General features: G+C 34.5%; 1 protein-coding gene across 1 annotated transcript in view; it reads left to right on the forward strand.

Moving 5' to 3' along the window:
- LOC134841717 (uncharacterized) overlaps positions 1-16,638 on the forward strand; it is a 34,740-nt gene extending 18,102 nt beyond the window's left edge. Inside the window, exons 2-3 of the mRNA XM_063857752.1 lie at positions 15,389-15,434; positions 16,262-16,638. Of these exons, the coding sequence (XP_063713822.1) occupies positions 15,389-15,434; positions 16,262-16,403 (188 nt within the window). The 3' untranslated portion in view covers positions 16,404-16,638. The remainder of the gene's footprint in view (positions 1-15,388; positions 15,435-16,261) is intronic.
- Positions 16,639-16,703: the final 65 nt, after the last annotated feature.

Consider the following 16,703-nt stretch of genomic DNA (forward strand, 5'->3'; position numbering starts at 1 on the left):
TTGAATTTGGGAAGCGTGAAGTTTTAAAGTTTGAACTGAAGAGAGGAGAAAATGTTATGAAGGAATTGATCGCCTCGCTCGAATCTTTGGCAAAACAAATATACCTCGAAAAACGAAAATATTACACGTTCACTGGCACACCAAGTTGCACGCGTGAAGAAGCGCACACTTGTTGGATATGTGAAACAGAATTTGCTGACAATGACCAAGTTGTACTTGATCACTGTCACTATACCAACAAGTTCTTGGGGTGGGCGCATAACGAATGCAATATCAATCGAAAAACGGCGAACTATATACCCGTAATAGCGCATAACTTGTCAAACTATGATCTGCATTTCATTATAAAAGCGCTCTCAAACAGTAACCCCGAAAACACTTACTCAGTGATCCCTTCCACTGAGGAGAAGTATATATCACTCACTATGTCGGTTTATATCAAATCATACACCGATAAAAACGGAAAACTCAAAAAAGTGTATGAAAATCTACGTTTCATAGACTCCTATAAATGCATGCTGTCCCCCCTTTCAAAACTCGTCGAATACTTGCCGGAAGAAAAGTTTTTCCTACTGGAAAGTTACTTTGAAGAACTTGGTTACTCATCAGAACAGATAGCATTGCTAAAACAAAAAGGTTTCTACCCGTATTCATACTTTAGTAGTTTTGAAATGTTTCGAGAAACCCGACTGCCACCTAGAAAAATGTGGAGCAACACTTTACAGGGAGGGGAAATAAGTGTTTCGAAAAATCAGTACAACCATGCCATTAAAGTTTTCGCCGAAATGAAATGCGCATCACTAGGCGAGTACCATGATGTATACCTAGCAACGGACGTACTACTACTCGCTTCAGTATTCGAAGCCTTTCGTGAAGTTTGTTACGAAACGTACGGATTAGATTGTGCATGCTACTTCACGGCTAGTAACCTCTCGGGCGATGCGTTCTTAAAAGTCTGCAATGCAGACCTCAAGTTACTTACTGAAAGGGAGCATTTGAACATGGTTCAAAAAATGATACGGGGAGGGATGTCATCGATATATGCACGCCGTTTTTTTAAAGCCAACAACAAATACCTCGAAGACTACAATCCTGAAGAGCCCTCTAGCTATCTATTGAATATAGACGCTAACAATTTATACGGGGGTATTATGAAACACTGTCCCCTTCCCATCAAAGATTTCTCAATAGTTGAGGAAAGTCTCGAATTTATTTTGCAAACCGACGATAAATCTGAGTGGGGATACATTTTGGAAGTGGATCTCAGTATACCTGAAGAACTTCAAGATTACTTTGCAGACTACCCTCTAGCCCCCTCACGTGAAGTTATCGGCACGGATAAACTAAGTAATGAGCAAATACAGATGTTAGGGGAGATGGGGGTCACGTCGCTACCAAAGGTACCAAAACTGGTTCAAACATTAGATCCAAAGGAAGGCTACGTTCTGCACTACCTCACATTAAAACTCTACATAGAACTAGGCTTAAGAGTTACCAAATTGATTAAGGTCTTAAAATTTCGTCAAGGTAGATGGATGGAGCCCTTTGTCGATTTAAACACTCAATTGAGAATGTCAGCGCGCAACAAATTTGAAGAGAACTTTTACAAGCTCATCGTAAATTCAGCATTCGGTAAAACTATGGAATCAAAACTAGGACGCAAAAAACTAGAAATTATTAGAAATGAAAGAGAATTGCTTCAAAAAACAGCTTTGAACACGATGAAAAGCTTCCAGATAATCGACGAGGAAGTTGCTACTGTTTGTTTTGCTGTAACGAGTATTTTGTGGGACAAACCCATGATAATTGGTGCAAGTATTTTGGATTTGTCGAAAAGATTCATGTTTTACTTTCATTATCGGCAAATGAAAGCAAGCATGAACCTTGAACTGCTATACAGTGACACAGATTCGTTTATTTATGCGATAAAAACCGAAGACGTATACGCAGATCTGCAAAAACTGACCGATAGTTTCGATTTTTCCAACTACCCAAGCGATCACTTCTTATTCAGCAATGTGAATAAGAAGGTTGTATTGAAATTTAAGGACGAGGCGGCGGGAAAAATCATTGCAGAATTCATCGCGTTGAAACCAAAGCTCTACTCGTTGAAATATGCAGGTTAGTATTAAAAAAAAGCACCTCTCCAAGTCCCCTCCATTTCTTTACATTAAGGGTTCCCTTCATTGGGGTTTTGGATTTTGTTGGGACCAAATTAATAACTTTTGTTGATCCCTGTCAATTTAATTAGACATAACTAGCCCTGAAAGGCTCTGATTCTTCATTTAAAAACTTAAAATGAAGAACCATTCATCATTTAAAATGTTTTAAACAAATACTCACCACAAACGCACTTTTGTAACTTTTGACGTTAACAAATTTAAAATTTTGACATGGAATGATTTTTTGATAATGACACGATTTGGAATTTTTATGATTTGGAATGAATTAAGATATTTAAACTTTTTGGAATTTTTATGATTTGGGATGAATTAAGATATTTAAACTTTTTGGAATTGAAAAAATTGGAATGTTATTAGATATTGAGTCTTCAAAATATTCAAATTTGGGAACCGTTTTCGTTATTAATACTAGAACTGGTCTTACAAAGCTAAAATATGTTTATGGGCTAATCTTTGTTCTTTATTTAGATTCAACTAGCAAAAGGAGTGCAAAAGGGGTAGTACAACACTCCCAGCAGCAACTTACACACCAGAGGTTCAGGGAAACATTACTGAGTGGAAAAACCCTTCGTATATACAACTACTCAATAAAATCGAAAGCCCATACCAACATAACCATAGCGCAGAACCGAATTGCCCTTTCACCCTTCGATAGTAAGCGGTTCTTACTATTCGACGGGATAGCTACATTGCCCTTTGGACACAGGTCTACAGAAGAAAATGTGTTCTTCGAGGCCATTGCGGAAGAAAGCGAGTGGGCAAACTCACAGTTGACAAATACCCCGATTTATAGCAGCGAAAACAGCGAAAGCTGGCAATCGCCGGAATTCCGGGTCCCAGATTGGGGCTTTCTTCAAGAAAGCTATACGGAGGAAGAGCTTCAAGAAGAAAGCGCAGCTAGCAGTTCAAGAGACCCTCCGCCTATCAATAATCCATTCATTCTAACAGAAGCGTCTGTTCGTTCTAGTCAGAAAAAAAGGAGAAAACTTGATAAAGTTGATCAATAAAATTTTTCACTTGAAAATGTCGGCCAAATTGCCTTGTTACTTGGAATTACGGCTGTACATTTGTAAATATAAAACATTCAGCAAACATTGTTTTAAGTTAAATAGACCGGCGCAAAAGAGACTGGTAATTGCAACTTACCCTTGAAGCAGGAGCGAAGGATTGAAGCAGGAGCGAAGTTTCCCAAAGTAAGCTAATAGTAAGGCTAAAAGAATCAAAATGGTGCAAGTCGAAATTAAGGGAGACTTGGAAATAAGTTTGAAAATAAAATAAGAAAGAGAAACGAACAATAATTACCAACAATTTTTAAAAGGAAATATGAATGGTACTTTATGTAAACTCATATTTATATGAACGAAAAGGATTAGCTTTTAGATAAAAATAAGCGAAAAAACCGCAGCCGGATATACCCATACTTATTTAGTGGTGGGAAAGTTTGGAAGGGATTAAATTTAACCACCGCGCGAAAATAAATACCAAAGTATTTTGTCTGTCGGGTGTCCTTAGAGAGGGGTCTTTTTATTTCGGGCAGGGTACTTTGGGGTCTTTAAAAAAGATGGGTCCTTTTGGACCCTACTTTTGGTAGGACCCCAAAGACCCCTACCGTCGAAAAGACCCCCCCCCCCCCCCCCCCCCTAAGGACACACGGCGGATTACAATACTACTCAAGTTTACATTTATCAGTTGTTTTTAACTGTTAATGCATGCACTGAATTCACTTATACAGGTCGTGTCGAATTTTTTGTTTTGTAAATTAAGCTCTTTAATATATGTTCCTTTCAATTGATTAGTTAAAAAAAGCCAAATGTCATCTCACATAACAAATTTTCGAATGTCGCGAAAAAAATGTGATTGGCTTATAGCTATAAAATGGGTTTTAGTTTTCAGAAATAGCAGCGTAATAAAAAAAGGTTATCTGTTAACCATTTTTCCCAATTTGGGTTAGTTTTTAAAAAAGTAGCAATCAAAGTTGGCGGGTATTTTGAGAGCATTGATTTGTCTTCCTTTTCGCAATTGTATTTGATTTGAACTATAAAATTTGAATTAGTTCGGATAATCAATTTATTTATCCTGTTAAAACGATTAATTTATCTTATTTGACAAGGACTCAAAACGAGCTAACAAGTGCTTCTAGTTTGGGCCCTAGTAAGGAAGGAGTGACCTGAATGGAAGCATAATTTAAAAAAAAAACACTTAAAAGAAGAAACTGTCTCTGATTTTTCTTAAATCTCTGGTATAAAAAGTTTTTCAATCATTTCAACATGATGATTAGTTTTTATAGAAGTGAACGTATCTTATTCTGCTGGAATGAGATCAATAATTTTGCCGAAATGTAGGATTTATTAACAAGAGTCTCTGGTGACCTTTCTTCTGTCCGTGTTTTGATTCTGCTAAGGGAATGTAAACCCTTTCTCAAACCTTGTACGATAATGGTGAGTTCGTTCGTTTTGTATAATATCAGCATGAGGGGAAGAATTATTAAGACATTTAAGTAGTTCTTTTAGAACCTCAACGACAAAAAATTTATGAACAGTGCTAATATTTGAGTTGTTCAAGTTATCTTTTATAGAATCAAGTTTTCGCTTGAAAAAAAATGTTCACATTTTTCTCCGCTGTGCTTGTCTATTTTTTTTAGTCGAGTGAAGCAGGTAGAACCTTATATCAAGATGCAAATGTTATTATGCTTTTTGCATCAGAGTTGTAGAATAAGAGAAGAAACTCCGTTGGACATCTTTAATTTTGTTGATATCCTCACAGATGCTATTTAATTTTTTAACCACGTGATTTATGGGATCATAAAATGGTATATTGCGATCGACGTGCCTCCTTAAATGCTTGCAAGATTCCTTTATTGGTAATACTTCGTCACAGATAGATACTTCTAACGGCAGTAACTTTCCGAATGACATCACTTCACATTTGGATGAATTATTGTTGTCTCATTAGCAGCAAACAAATCATTGACTGATTTTAGATCAGCCTTGATTTTCTCAGAAAACTAGAATTAACAATGTCTGTAACATCCGCAAAAAGGGTTAGTTTGCTAGTTAGATATTGCTTTGGCAGGTCATTTATGTATATTAAGAACAGAAAAGGTCCTAATTTTGATCCCCATAGGGCTCCAGTTAGGATGGAAAGAACTTGAAGAAAGATTATCTATTATATATTTAAATGCGGGCTTCACTATCTCGCCATGTTTAAGCTTTTTCAACGTATTTTTTTGCATCTTTAACAAAAGAATTTTTCACGTTAAGCTATATCGTATATTGCAATGGTTAAGGTTTTTTTTTTAATTTTCCCGTTTAAATTCAATTTTTATTTCAACAAGTTTGTAATTAGCAACCCAATAATTGGATGTTGTCAGAGTTTTCCCAGGTTTTGCGATTCTGGCCTCCATATATGAATAACCAAATTTTTGTAGTTTTCGAGGTATGACGTTGTTTATGATTTTTTCAAAAAATTTTCAAAAACTTAGATGTTAAAAACTCCAATACGTTGAAGATCTCAGTTCTGTTGTTGGATTTTGTGAGGTTAGTCTCAGGAGTTGCGATTTTTGCCTCCAAATATGACTGCTCAAATCCTTGTAGTTTTCGAGTTATGACGTTTTTTATGATTTTTTCAAAACATTTTCAAAAACTTAGATGTTAAAACGTTCCAAAACTTTGAAAATCGCAATACTGTTATTGGAACCTGTGAGGGTACTCTCATGGGATTGCAAATCTTGCCTCTGAATATGTCTGCTGCAAATTTTGTAGTTTTCGAGATATGACGGTTTTTAGGATTTTCTCAAAATTTTTCAGAGAACTTGGGTATACATTTTTTTTTATAAAACTTGAAATTACCATATCTCAAGTGAGGCTTTTTCAGGGTACTCTCAGGAGTTGTGAATTTTGCCTCCAAATATGACTGCTCAAAACCTTGCAGCTTTCCAGATATGACTTTTTTTGTGATTTTTTTTTTAATTTATGAAAAAAAAATTAATTTTCTTTTCAAAGTTTGAAATTCTTAACCTGTAGTTGGGGCTGTCAGAGTAATATCAGGAGTTGCAATTTCGGCCTCCAATTAAGCATGCTCAAATCTTTTTAGTTTAAGAGACACGACAAATTTTGTGATTTTTTTGGAAATTTTCAGAAAACACAAATTACAAAAAAGTTCACTAAAGTGAAATTCCCAACCCTGTAGTTGTGTGCTGTCAGAGTACTTTCAAAGATTGCTATTATTGCCATCTATTAAGACTGCTCAAGTCTTGATAGTTTTCGAGATATGAAATTTTTTCTGGTTTTCAAAACAAAATACCTCTTTTTAGAAAACTTAAGGTGAAGTTTCTCAAAATTTGAATTTCACAACGTTGTAGTTGGGTACTGTAAGAGTACTCTCAGGAGTTGTAAATCTTGCGTCCAAATGCGACTGCTCAAGTACTTTTAGCTTCCCAGATGTGACGTTTCTTAATTCATTTTAAATTTTTCGAAGAACTTAGATAAAACTTACAAAATTTTATGGTTCTTCAAAATTTGTATAAAAAACTTGAATAAAATTTTTTGCAAAATTTGTAATTATGAACCCTGTAATTGGGTGCTGTCAAAGCACACTCAAAGAATGCAGATCTCATTTCCAATATATGCGGTTTATCATGAGTACCGGAGGTGCGTTTTACGCTAGTTTTCTTTAACGTATTGACATCGATTACTTGAGTAGCGTTTTAGTATTTCAAAAACTGGTCCTCTGTAACCATAGCTTTCTACTTTTTTAAAATAGTATCTGAAGATCTAGAGTATCGATCGCTTTTTTAAGGTCAATAAAGATTGCATGACCTTTTCTTTTTCTTCAGTTCCTGTCCGCAGGAACCCTGTTAGTTCTGTTTTTGTATGAGTGATTCGAACGGAAACAAAACTTGTTTTGAAAGTAGCTTCTTTTTGCAAAAAACGTTGGCATTCTTTTAAACAAGTTTTTCTAGAAAACTTTGCTCTGCGAGCTTACAAGACTTACAGGTCTATAATTTTCAGGCGCATTATTTCCCCTTTTTTGAAGTAAGGGACGCATTGTTGCAATTTCAAGACAGTCAGGGAAGGAATGGTCAGTGATTTCTTAATTATAGCAAAGAATAAGTGTTCATCAATGACTGCTGAGCGCAGTTAGAGAATATCATTACTCAGGCTATCATGACCACAAGACTCATTTTAATTCGTTTAATGGATTTTGAGACTTCTACATCAGTGAATGAAAATATCCTTATACTCAAAGTTTTTTTTGGTGCAATTACATCCAAGTGGGGTAATTTTTCAGACAACTGCCTGCCGATACAAGCAAAACAATTTTTTAACATATGCGAAGGAATTGAATCAGTATTTGTCTTAGGTTTTTGGTTAGTAAAAACAATATTCGTATCGACCGCAAAAGTGTTAGTTTGCTAGTTTACATTGCTTTGGTAGATAATTTATGTATAATAAGAACAGAAAAGGTCCTAATATTGATCACTGTAGGACTCCAGTTAAGATGGGTAGAACTTCTGTGAACAAAGTTTATTTTCTGTAACGTATTGACATAGATTAGTTAAGTAGCTTTTCTTTATTTCAAATACTGGTCCTCTGTTTTCATAGTATTCTAGCTTTTTAAATAGTATCTGAAGATCTAGAGTATCGAACGCTTTTTTAAGGTCAATTAAGATTGCATGACCTTTTCTTTTTCTTCATTCGACGTCCGTGGGAACTCTGTTAGTTCTATTATTGCATGAGTGATTTGAACGGAAACAAGACTGTTGTTTTGAAAATTGCTGCACCCAGCAAATAAGTTTGGCTTTCTTTTAAGAAAGATTTTTTTGTAAACTTTGCTCAACGAGCTGAAAAGACTTACAAATCATTATTTTCAGGCTCATTTTCTCTCTTTTTTAAATCAGACAGTCTTGTTGCAATTAAAGACAGTCGGGGAAGGTGCGCTTAGTAATTTTTTTCATAGCAAAGACTAAGTTCTAATCAATGACTGGTGAATACGGTTTAAGAATTTTATTACTCAACATCATGACCACAAGAATTATTTTTCATTCGTTTAATGGTTTTTGAGACTTCTTCTACATCAGTGAAAGAAATAACCATTGAACTCAAAGACTTTATGGTGCAATTACATCCAAGTGGAGTAATTTTGAAACAACTGCCTGCCAAAACGAGCAAAACGCTTGTTTAACATATGCAAAGGAGATGAATTAGTATTTGAGTTAGGTTTTTGTTAGAACTATCAATATTTTTTATCAACTTCAAAAAGTGTAACTTTGCTAGTTTGACATTGCTTTGGAGGATCATCTTTGCATATTATGAACAGAAGAAATCCTAAGATTGATCCCGCAGCACTACAGTTCAGATGGGTAGAACTTCTGAAGAAAGATTTTTTTCTGTAACGTATTGACATCGCTTACTTAAGTAGCCTTTCATTATTTTAAATAGTGGTCCTCTGTAACCAAAGCATTCTATCTGTTTAAATAGTATCTGAAGATCTAGATTATCGAACGCTTTCTTTTTAAGCTCAAAAAAGATTGTATGACTTTTTCTTTTTCTTCGGTCGCCGTCCGTGGGAACTCTGTTAGTTCTATTATTGCATGAGTGATGTGAACGGAAGCAAAACTGTTGTTTTGAAAATAGTTGCATCGTGCAAAAAAACTTTGACATTCTGTTAATCAAGTTTCTGTCTAAAACTTTGCTCAGCGAGCTTAAAAGACTAACATGACTTTAGTTTTGCTGGCTCATTTTTTCCCTTTTTTGAAATAAGGCACGCACTATTGCAGTTTTAAGACAGTCGTGGAAAGTGCGCGCAGTGAATCCTTTGTTTATAGCAAAGGCTAAGTTTTCATCAATGACTGGTGAACACGGATTGAGGATTTTATTACTCAGACCATCATGGCCACAAGACTTATTTTTCATTCATTTAAGGATTTTTGAGACTTCATCTACATCAGTCAATGAAAAAACCATTAAACTCAAGATTTGTGAATGCAATTACATCCAATTGGAGTAATTTTGAAACAACTGCCTGCCAATACAAGCAAAACACTTATTTAACATATGACAAAGGAGATGAATTAGCATTTGTGTTAGGTTTTTGTTAGAACTATCAATATTTTTTATCAATTTCAAAAAGTGTAACTTTGCTAGTTTGACATTGCTTTGGAGGATCATCTATGCATATTAAGAACAGACGAGGTCCTAAAATTGATCCCCGCAGCACTACAGTTCAGATGGGTAGAACTTCTGAAGAAAGATTTTTTTCTGTAACGTATTGACATCGCTTACTTAAGCCTTTCATTACTTCATTTACTGGTCCTCTGTAACCAAAGCAATCCATCTTTTTAAACAGTATCTGTAGATCTAGATTATCAAACGCGTTCTCTTAAAGTCAAAAAAGATTGCAGTTTTTCTTTTTCTTCTTTTTCGTGGGAACTCAATTTTCGTGGGAGTTTTGCTGGCTCATTTTCCCCCCTTTTTTTGAGATAAGGCACGCACTATTGCAGTTTTAAGACAGTCGGGGAAAGTGCGCTCAATGATTTTGTTTACAGAAAGATTAAGTTTTCATCAATGACTGGTGAACACGGTTTAAGTGTTTTAATACTCAGACCATCATGACCACAAGACTTATTTTTCATTTATTTTATGGTTTTGAGACTTCTTCTACATCAGTGAAAGTAATAACCATTGAACTCTAAGTTTTTTTGGTGCAATTACATCCAAGTGGAGTAATTTTGAAACAACTGCCTGCCAATACAAGCTAAACACTTTTTAACATATGCTAAGGAGATGAATTAGTATTTGTGTTTGATAGAAATATCAATATTTGTATCAACTGCAAAAAGTGTTAATTTGCTAGTTTGAGCTTGCTTTTGAAGATCATATATGTATAATAAGAACAGGAAAGGTCCTAAGATTGATCCCCGTAGGACTCCAGTTAAGATGGGTAGAACTTTTGAAGAAAGTTTTTTTTCGGTAGCGTAATGACATCGATCACTTGAGTAGCCTTTCATTATTTCAAATACTGGTCCTCTGTAACCAAAGCATTCTATTTTTAAAAATATTATCTGAAGATCTAGATTATCAAAGGCTTTTTAAACGTCAAAAAAGATTGCATGACTTTCTCTTTTTCTTCAGTTGTTGTCCGTGGGAACTCTGTTGGTTCAGTTATTGCCTGATGTTTTGAAGCGAAGCGAACCTGTTGTTTTGAAAATAGCTGCATCTTGCAAAAAAACTGGTATTCTTTTAAACAAGATTTTCACGAACACTTTGCTCAGTGAGCTGAAAAGACTTACAGGTCAACAATTTTCAGGCTGATTTTCCCCTTTTTTTGAAATAAGGCACGCACTGTTGCAGTTTTAAGAGAGTCTGGGAGGAACTCTCAGTGAGTTTTTTTTATTTATAGCAAAGGCTAAGTTTTCATCAATGACTGCTGAACACAATTTAAGAGTTTCATTAGTCAGACCATCATGACCAGAAGACTAATTTTTTCTTCGGTTAATGGTTTTTGAGACTGCTTCTTCAGTGAATGAAAAAAACCATTGAACTCAAAGTTTTTTTGGTGCATTTACATCCAAGCGGGATAATTTTTCAGACAACTGCCTGCCAGTACAAGCAAACCACTTATTTAATATATGCAATGGTCATGAAATAGTGTTTGTATTAGGTTTCTGTTAGAATTAACAATATTTATATCAACCGCAAAACGTGTTATTTTTTGCTTGTTCGACATTGTTTGGAAAATCATTCATGTTTAATAAGAACAGAAAAGGTCCTAAGGTTGATCCCCGTAGGACTCCAGTTAAGATGAGTAGAACTTCTGAAGAAAGATTTTTTTCGGTGAAGTAGTGACATCAATCACTTAAGTAGCCTTTCGTTATTTCAAATACTGGTCCTCTGTAACCATAGCCTTCTAATTTTCTGAATAGTTTCTGATGATCTAGATTATCGAGCGCTTTTTTCAGGTCAATAAAGATTGCATGACCTTTTATTTTTCTTCGGTCGCTGTGCGCTAGAACTACTCTGTTAGTTCTGTTATTGAATAAGTGTTTTGAACGGAAACGAAACTGTTGTTTTGAAAATAGCCGAATCTTGCGAAAAAATTAACATTCAGTTAAACAAGATTTTCTCGAAAACTTTGCTCAGCCAGCTTAAAATACGTGCATAATTTTCAGGCTCATTTTCCCTCTTTTTCAAAGAAGGCACGCACTAATGCAATTTTAAGACAGTCGGGGAAGGTGCCCTCTGTGATTTTTTATTTTTAGCAAAGGCTAAGTTTTCATCAATGACAGATGAACACAGGTTAAGAATTTCATTACTCAGACCATCATGACCACAAAACTTATTTTTCTTTCATTTAATGGCTTTTGAGACATCTTATACAGCAGTGAACAAAATAACCATTGAACTCGATTTTTTTTGGTGGAATTACATATTAGTGGGGTAATTTTTCAGACAACTGCCTGCCAATACCAGCAAATCACTTATTTATTATATGCAAGGGAGATAAATCATTATTTGTGTTAGGTTTTTGTTAGAATTAACAATATTTGTTTTATCCGCAAAAAGTGTTACTTTCCTAGTTTGACATTGCTTTGGAAAATCTCTTATGTATACTAAGAACATGAAAGGTCCTACGATTGATCCCCGTGGGAGTTCAGTTGAGGCTGGCAGAATTTCTGAAGAAATATAATTTTCTGTAACGTATTGACGCCGATTAATTAAGTAGACTTTCGTTATATCAATTGTTGGTCCTCTGTAACCATGGCATTCTAACTTTTTTGAAATATCTGATGATCTAGAGTATCGAACGTTTTTTTAAGTTCAATGAAGATTGCGTGACCTTCTCTTTCTCTTCAGTCGCTGTCCGCATTAAATCTGTTGTAGCTTGTGCGCATGAGTGTTTTGAACCGAAACGAAACTTGTTTTGAAAATAGCTGCATGTTGCAAAAATTTTTAACAATCTTTCAAACAAGATTTTCTCGAAAGTTTTGCTCAGCGAGCTTAAAAGATTTATAGGTCTATGTTTCTCAGGCTTTTTCCTTTTTTATTAAGGCACGCTTTTTTGCAAATGCAAATTTAAGACAGTCGTGGAAGGTGTGCTCAGCGATTCTTTTATTTGCATAAAATGATTAAGTAATTCCGACCATCTTGACAACCAGACTTCTTTTTTTCATTTGTTCAATGACTTTTGAGACTTGTTCTACAGCATTGATTGATATAACCATTGAGTGTTAAGGTTTTGTGGGTTCAATTGCATCCAAGTGGGGTAATTGTTCAGACAACTGCGTGCCACTACACGCAATATACTTTATCATAATATGCAAAAGAGGTGAATCAGTATTTGTGTCAGGTTTTTGTAAGTTCATTACAAAATGATAAACTGTTCTTGAATTTGGATTTTTTCCGAGTATTTTTGCATTGTTTTCTTCTTTTTTTTTAGTAATTCGAATGTGTTGTCACCTCATTTTTTAATTTCACGTGAAGATTTCGATTGTTTTCACTTGGGTTTGATAACCATTTTTCGAAAGCCTTGTCCCTTTTGTCCAAAGTACATCGAATGTGTTTTTTCATGCATGTTTCTTGTTGTTTTTGCCTGAGTTTTTTGAAAGATTGCCAGCAGGAATATATGCATGTGATTGAAGCAGGAATATATGCATGTGATTTTATTCTCAAAAACGATATCGACATTATCTGTATAACGATGTTTTGAAGTGATTGATCTAACAGAAACAAGAACGGCAAGGCTTTTTCTTGCTTTAAAGGTCTAAGATCTCGCGGGAAAGTTTCGGTGATTTTTTTTTCATCGAAGTTAAAATCAAAATTACCACAGACGGCATAATGATCGCTCAAAGATGTTTACAGTTTTGTAGATACGTTTTTGGAACATATAATATGGTTGAAAAAGTTTGTGTTGTTGTTGTTTCTCTTGTTGGTTCGCAATTTGATAGTAAATTAATACAAGCTGTGCAAGTTTTTTCTTTCTTAAGAGTATCAATTTTGAAAGTTCCAAAAAATTATTGCCCCTATTCAAACATTTCGAATAAAAATTAGCATTTTGTCAAATTTTTGTAAAAATGACGATATAATCAGGGATGGTGGTCGATATAGCAAAACCACAAGCTTAGCCCTTATTTTCACAAGTTTTTATTCAGAAGCACTTCTTATTCTATTTCTTGTACCACGATCTCAGAATGAAGCTTTTCGTAACGTAGAAAGCCACGCCCTCTCAGCGTGCATTACAATTTCTCGGTTTAGATATAATTTTATAATAATCATCAGTTTTATTAAATTCAATTGGATCATTTTTTAAACCTTATTGTGTGATCATTTTTTGTATAAGTCAATTGAATCAGTAAGCCAAGTTTCTGTAAGACCAATTATTGCGGTAAAAAGCTTCAAATAGTTTATTTCTGATATTAAGTGATCTTAATGGCAATGTAAAATTCTTATATTCAATCCACAAAAAAAATTATTATCGTCAAATGATGTTTCCATCTAAGGCCCAGAGATACAACTCTAATGAAACAAAAGGTTACTGTCGGTCGTACCGATAGAGTAGAGTAAATGAGATACATAAATATAAAAAATTAGCACCTTCTCATTGGCGCTACTTACATCTTGATCTTTTTCAAATGGCAGTTGTTTTGCTGTTTTTTTGTCTCATTTTATGACGTGGAGATTCTACTATTTTCTCCAACAAGCAACTAAACTTATCCTCTTGTTTAGACTTTTCAACAGGCTCCAGATAACTACAGTTCTGTTTTTCAATACGATTTCTCCCGCTGTCAGATATAAATAGTCTCGTAGATGAAGGAAAGATATCACCTGTTTTCTCCGTTGCTCTGCTCATGCACCTGTCTACTTCCTGTTTATTTCGAACTGTAGTCCATTTGATGTCACTTTATTGTTTTTGACCAACACTCGTCCCAAGTTGTTAGATGTATATAAATTGTGCTGCTTTTTGGAGTAATTCAATGCGTCTTCTTTGACCTCCGTTAAGCGCTCAGTCACAAAGACGCGCTTTCCGTTCGTTGAAACACGGCACAGCTGGCGATTTTTCCAAATATTTTCGCGTTGATGAATATTAAAAAATAACCTTACGACTATTGGTTTTAATTCACCGCGGGACGGTAAACAATGAAATGCCGTAATATCTTGTGGCTCAGTTGGTAAATTTATTACAACTCTAATAAGCGACACAATGTCATGAGCCGGATGGTCACCTGCTTTGACGTTATTAAGTTAGAGGCAAGATTTCGACGAATAACGCTCTATTTGTAATATTCGCTTTTTCGTCTGGGAATTTTTGTCGAGTAATTTGTCGTTTTCCGCTTCAAGATTGGTAACTTTTCCATCTTGTAATTCGTTCTGTTTTTCCTGGGAATCAACTTTATTTTTTAAAAAAAAGAAGAGAAAAGCGTTTTTATTTCATCTTCATTACTGTAGTTTTCTTTTTGAATATGCTCTTTCAAGTCCATAGCAATTTGGCAGTTGTTTCTTTAACGTCAACGAGTGAGATAATTGTTTGTCTTATCTGTGATTTGCATGTGTTCCTCTGTTTAATAAGTTATCACAAGAATTAGGCCAACTAAAAACTACAAAAAAAAGAAATGGTGAAAGAAATGAGTGCGATGAAATTGCTAATATTTTTCCGCGATTTGAGGAACTTTTAGAAAGTTTTTTTTTAGTTCAGTTCAAATACGTTTGCTAAATAAAAGGAAGGCAAGTAATAGTATCAAATGACCAAAGCAGGAATATCGCGAAAAATGTCAACTAGTTCTAGTTTCGAACTTGGATTTTATTTTAAAAATTTTCACGGCAATTAAAATTGTACATCTTGATTCAGTTTTCTCAAATTGGGCCAATTTCATTATTAAAAAAGCGTCAATCTTCTATAGTTTTTCTTATTTTGAAATTCGAAGAGCTTCAATACCATGATCATTTTGCATTTGTTTGATAGCAAAATTCTGAATTCGACACGGCTGAGATCAATTAATTTTGAAACCTCATTCCACCCGAAACGACGTTTCTTGGGTTTAGCTGGTTTTCTGAGACGGAATTAAAAGCTTTTCTCAGCTTCGTAAGTGGCCGCGAAGAAACTTATAACCATTAACTGTGCGACAAAGTATTTGAAATCTTGAATCTTTTCTCGAAAGAATTATCTTCTTTAATGCAAAGTTTTTACATACATTGGTTGAATATGTTTAGAAATACTGAAGAAGGAAATCGCCAACATTGAACCACCGCGAGCAAGGTATGTTTGTTAAGTGTATGTTGAAAACTAATTCATGTAATATTGCGCGCCGGCTTCTGGAGAGTCGGTCAAAAGTTACTGGCTTTTCTATCAACTTCTGCAACTGAGCTAAGCAGTTTATCCACAAAAGAAAAGACCAACATACGAGTTGTTCAGTTCTTTAAAAGAGAGATTCGCCGGTGTACCTGTGCTTAAGCACTACATGCTTTTATCCTCAAATCATCGATATTTCCATTATTATTATGATTGTTATTATTATTATTATTATTATTATTATTATTATTATTATTAATAGTAATGAACGTAGTGAGTACTCTTATATAGGTCTTGCTGATTTTTTTCAGGAAAAAGTCTTAAAATTTGTTCACGCTTAGTTTTGATTTTTCGCGGTTTGACTAGTGATTTCTTTTTAAGCTCAGGCTCCATTTCCATTGTTAAAAGGAAGGCGAACTCCACTATCGAACAGCAAAAGTGTGAAGGTCACGAAAAACGTGATTGACCTCTGAATTCGAAAATGGATATAATTATCAGATTTCCCAGCGAAACAAAAGTTTTACGCATGGATCCAGTTTTCTCAAGTTGGGTTAATTTTAACAATAAATTGTTCTACAAGTTCAAAAAGCTCAAAAGCCATCTATTTTTTTTTCTTCGAAATTCAAAAGTTGAAGGCTCTTGAAAAAAAGTCAGTTTTTTTCAGTTACCTTGCGTTCATTACTTTTTCCCAACTGTTAGTTGGCTATGTCTTTAAATAGCCATTATTACGTTAAAAACGTTACGGAAGCAAAATGAATGTATTTGTCTATTAACAAAATTTTTGATATTTTTAGGAGCGTCAAACTAAATGTGAACGAACTCAAAAGAAGCATGGCCAATTTAACCAACTTAGAAGCTATCGCAGACAGCGATACGGGCGAAAAATTTAGTTCCAAGCAACGAAAATTAGACGAAAACCAAAACTTCACTCATTAATGAAGAATACAGTTAAATTTAAAAGCTGAGAGATCATGAGTTTTAGGTAGTAATTGACATCAGTGCTCTTAAGAAATTTAAGAATTTTGGCTGAGTTACGATTAATAGCTGCTAGATTTATTGTATAGAGGAAGGATTTCTAATCGATGTTCTTTGATTGAAATTACTTTAGTCTTGATTGGTTTAAAATGGTAGTATAGAATTTACAAGAGCTGTAAGAAAACTTGTGTTTCGATAGTTTTGCAATTAATTGGTGTTTAAATTTAGCTTTTTATTCGATATTTTTGGTAGCTGAGCTTT

This window comes from Symsagittifera roscoffensis, chromosome 3, assembly GCF_963678635.1.
Source record: "Symsagittifera roscoffensis chromosome 3, txSymRosc1.1, whole genome shotgun sequence".
NCBI lineage: Eukaryota > Metazoa > Xenacoelomorpha > Acoela > Convolutidae > Symsagittifera > Symsagittifera roscoffensis.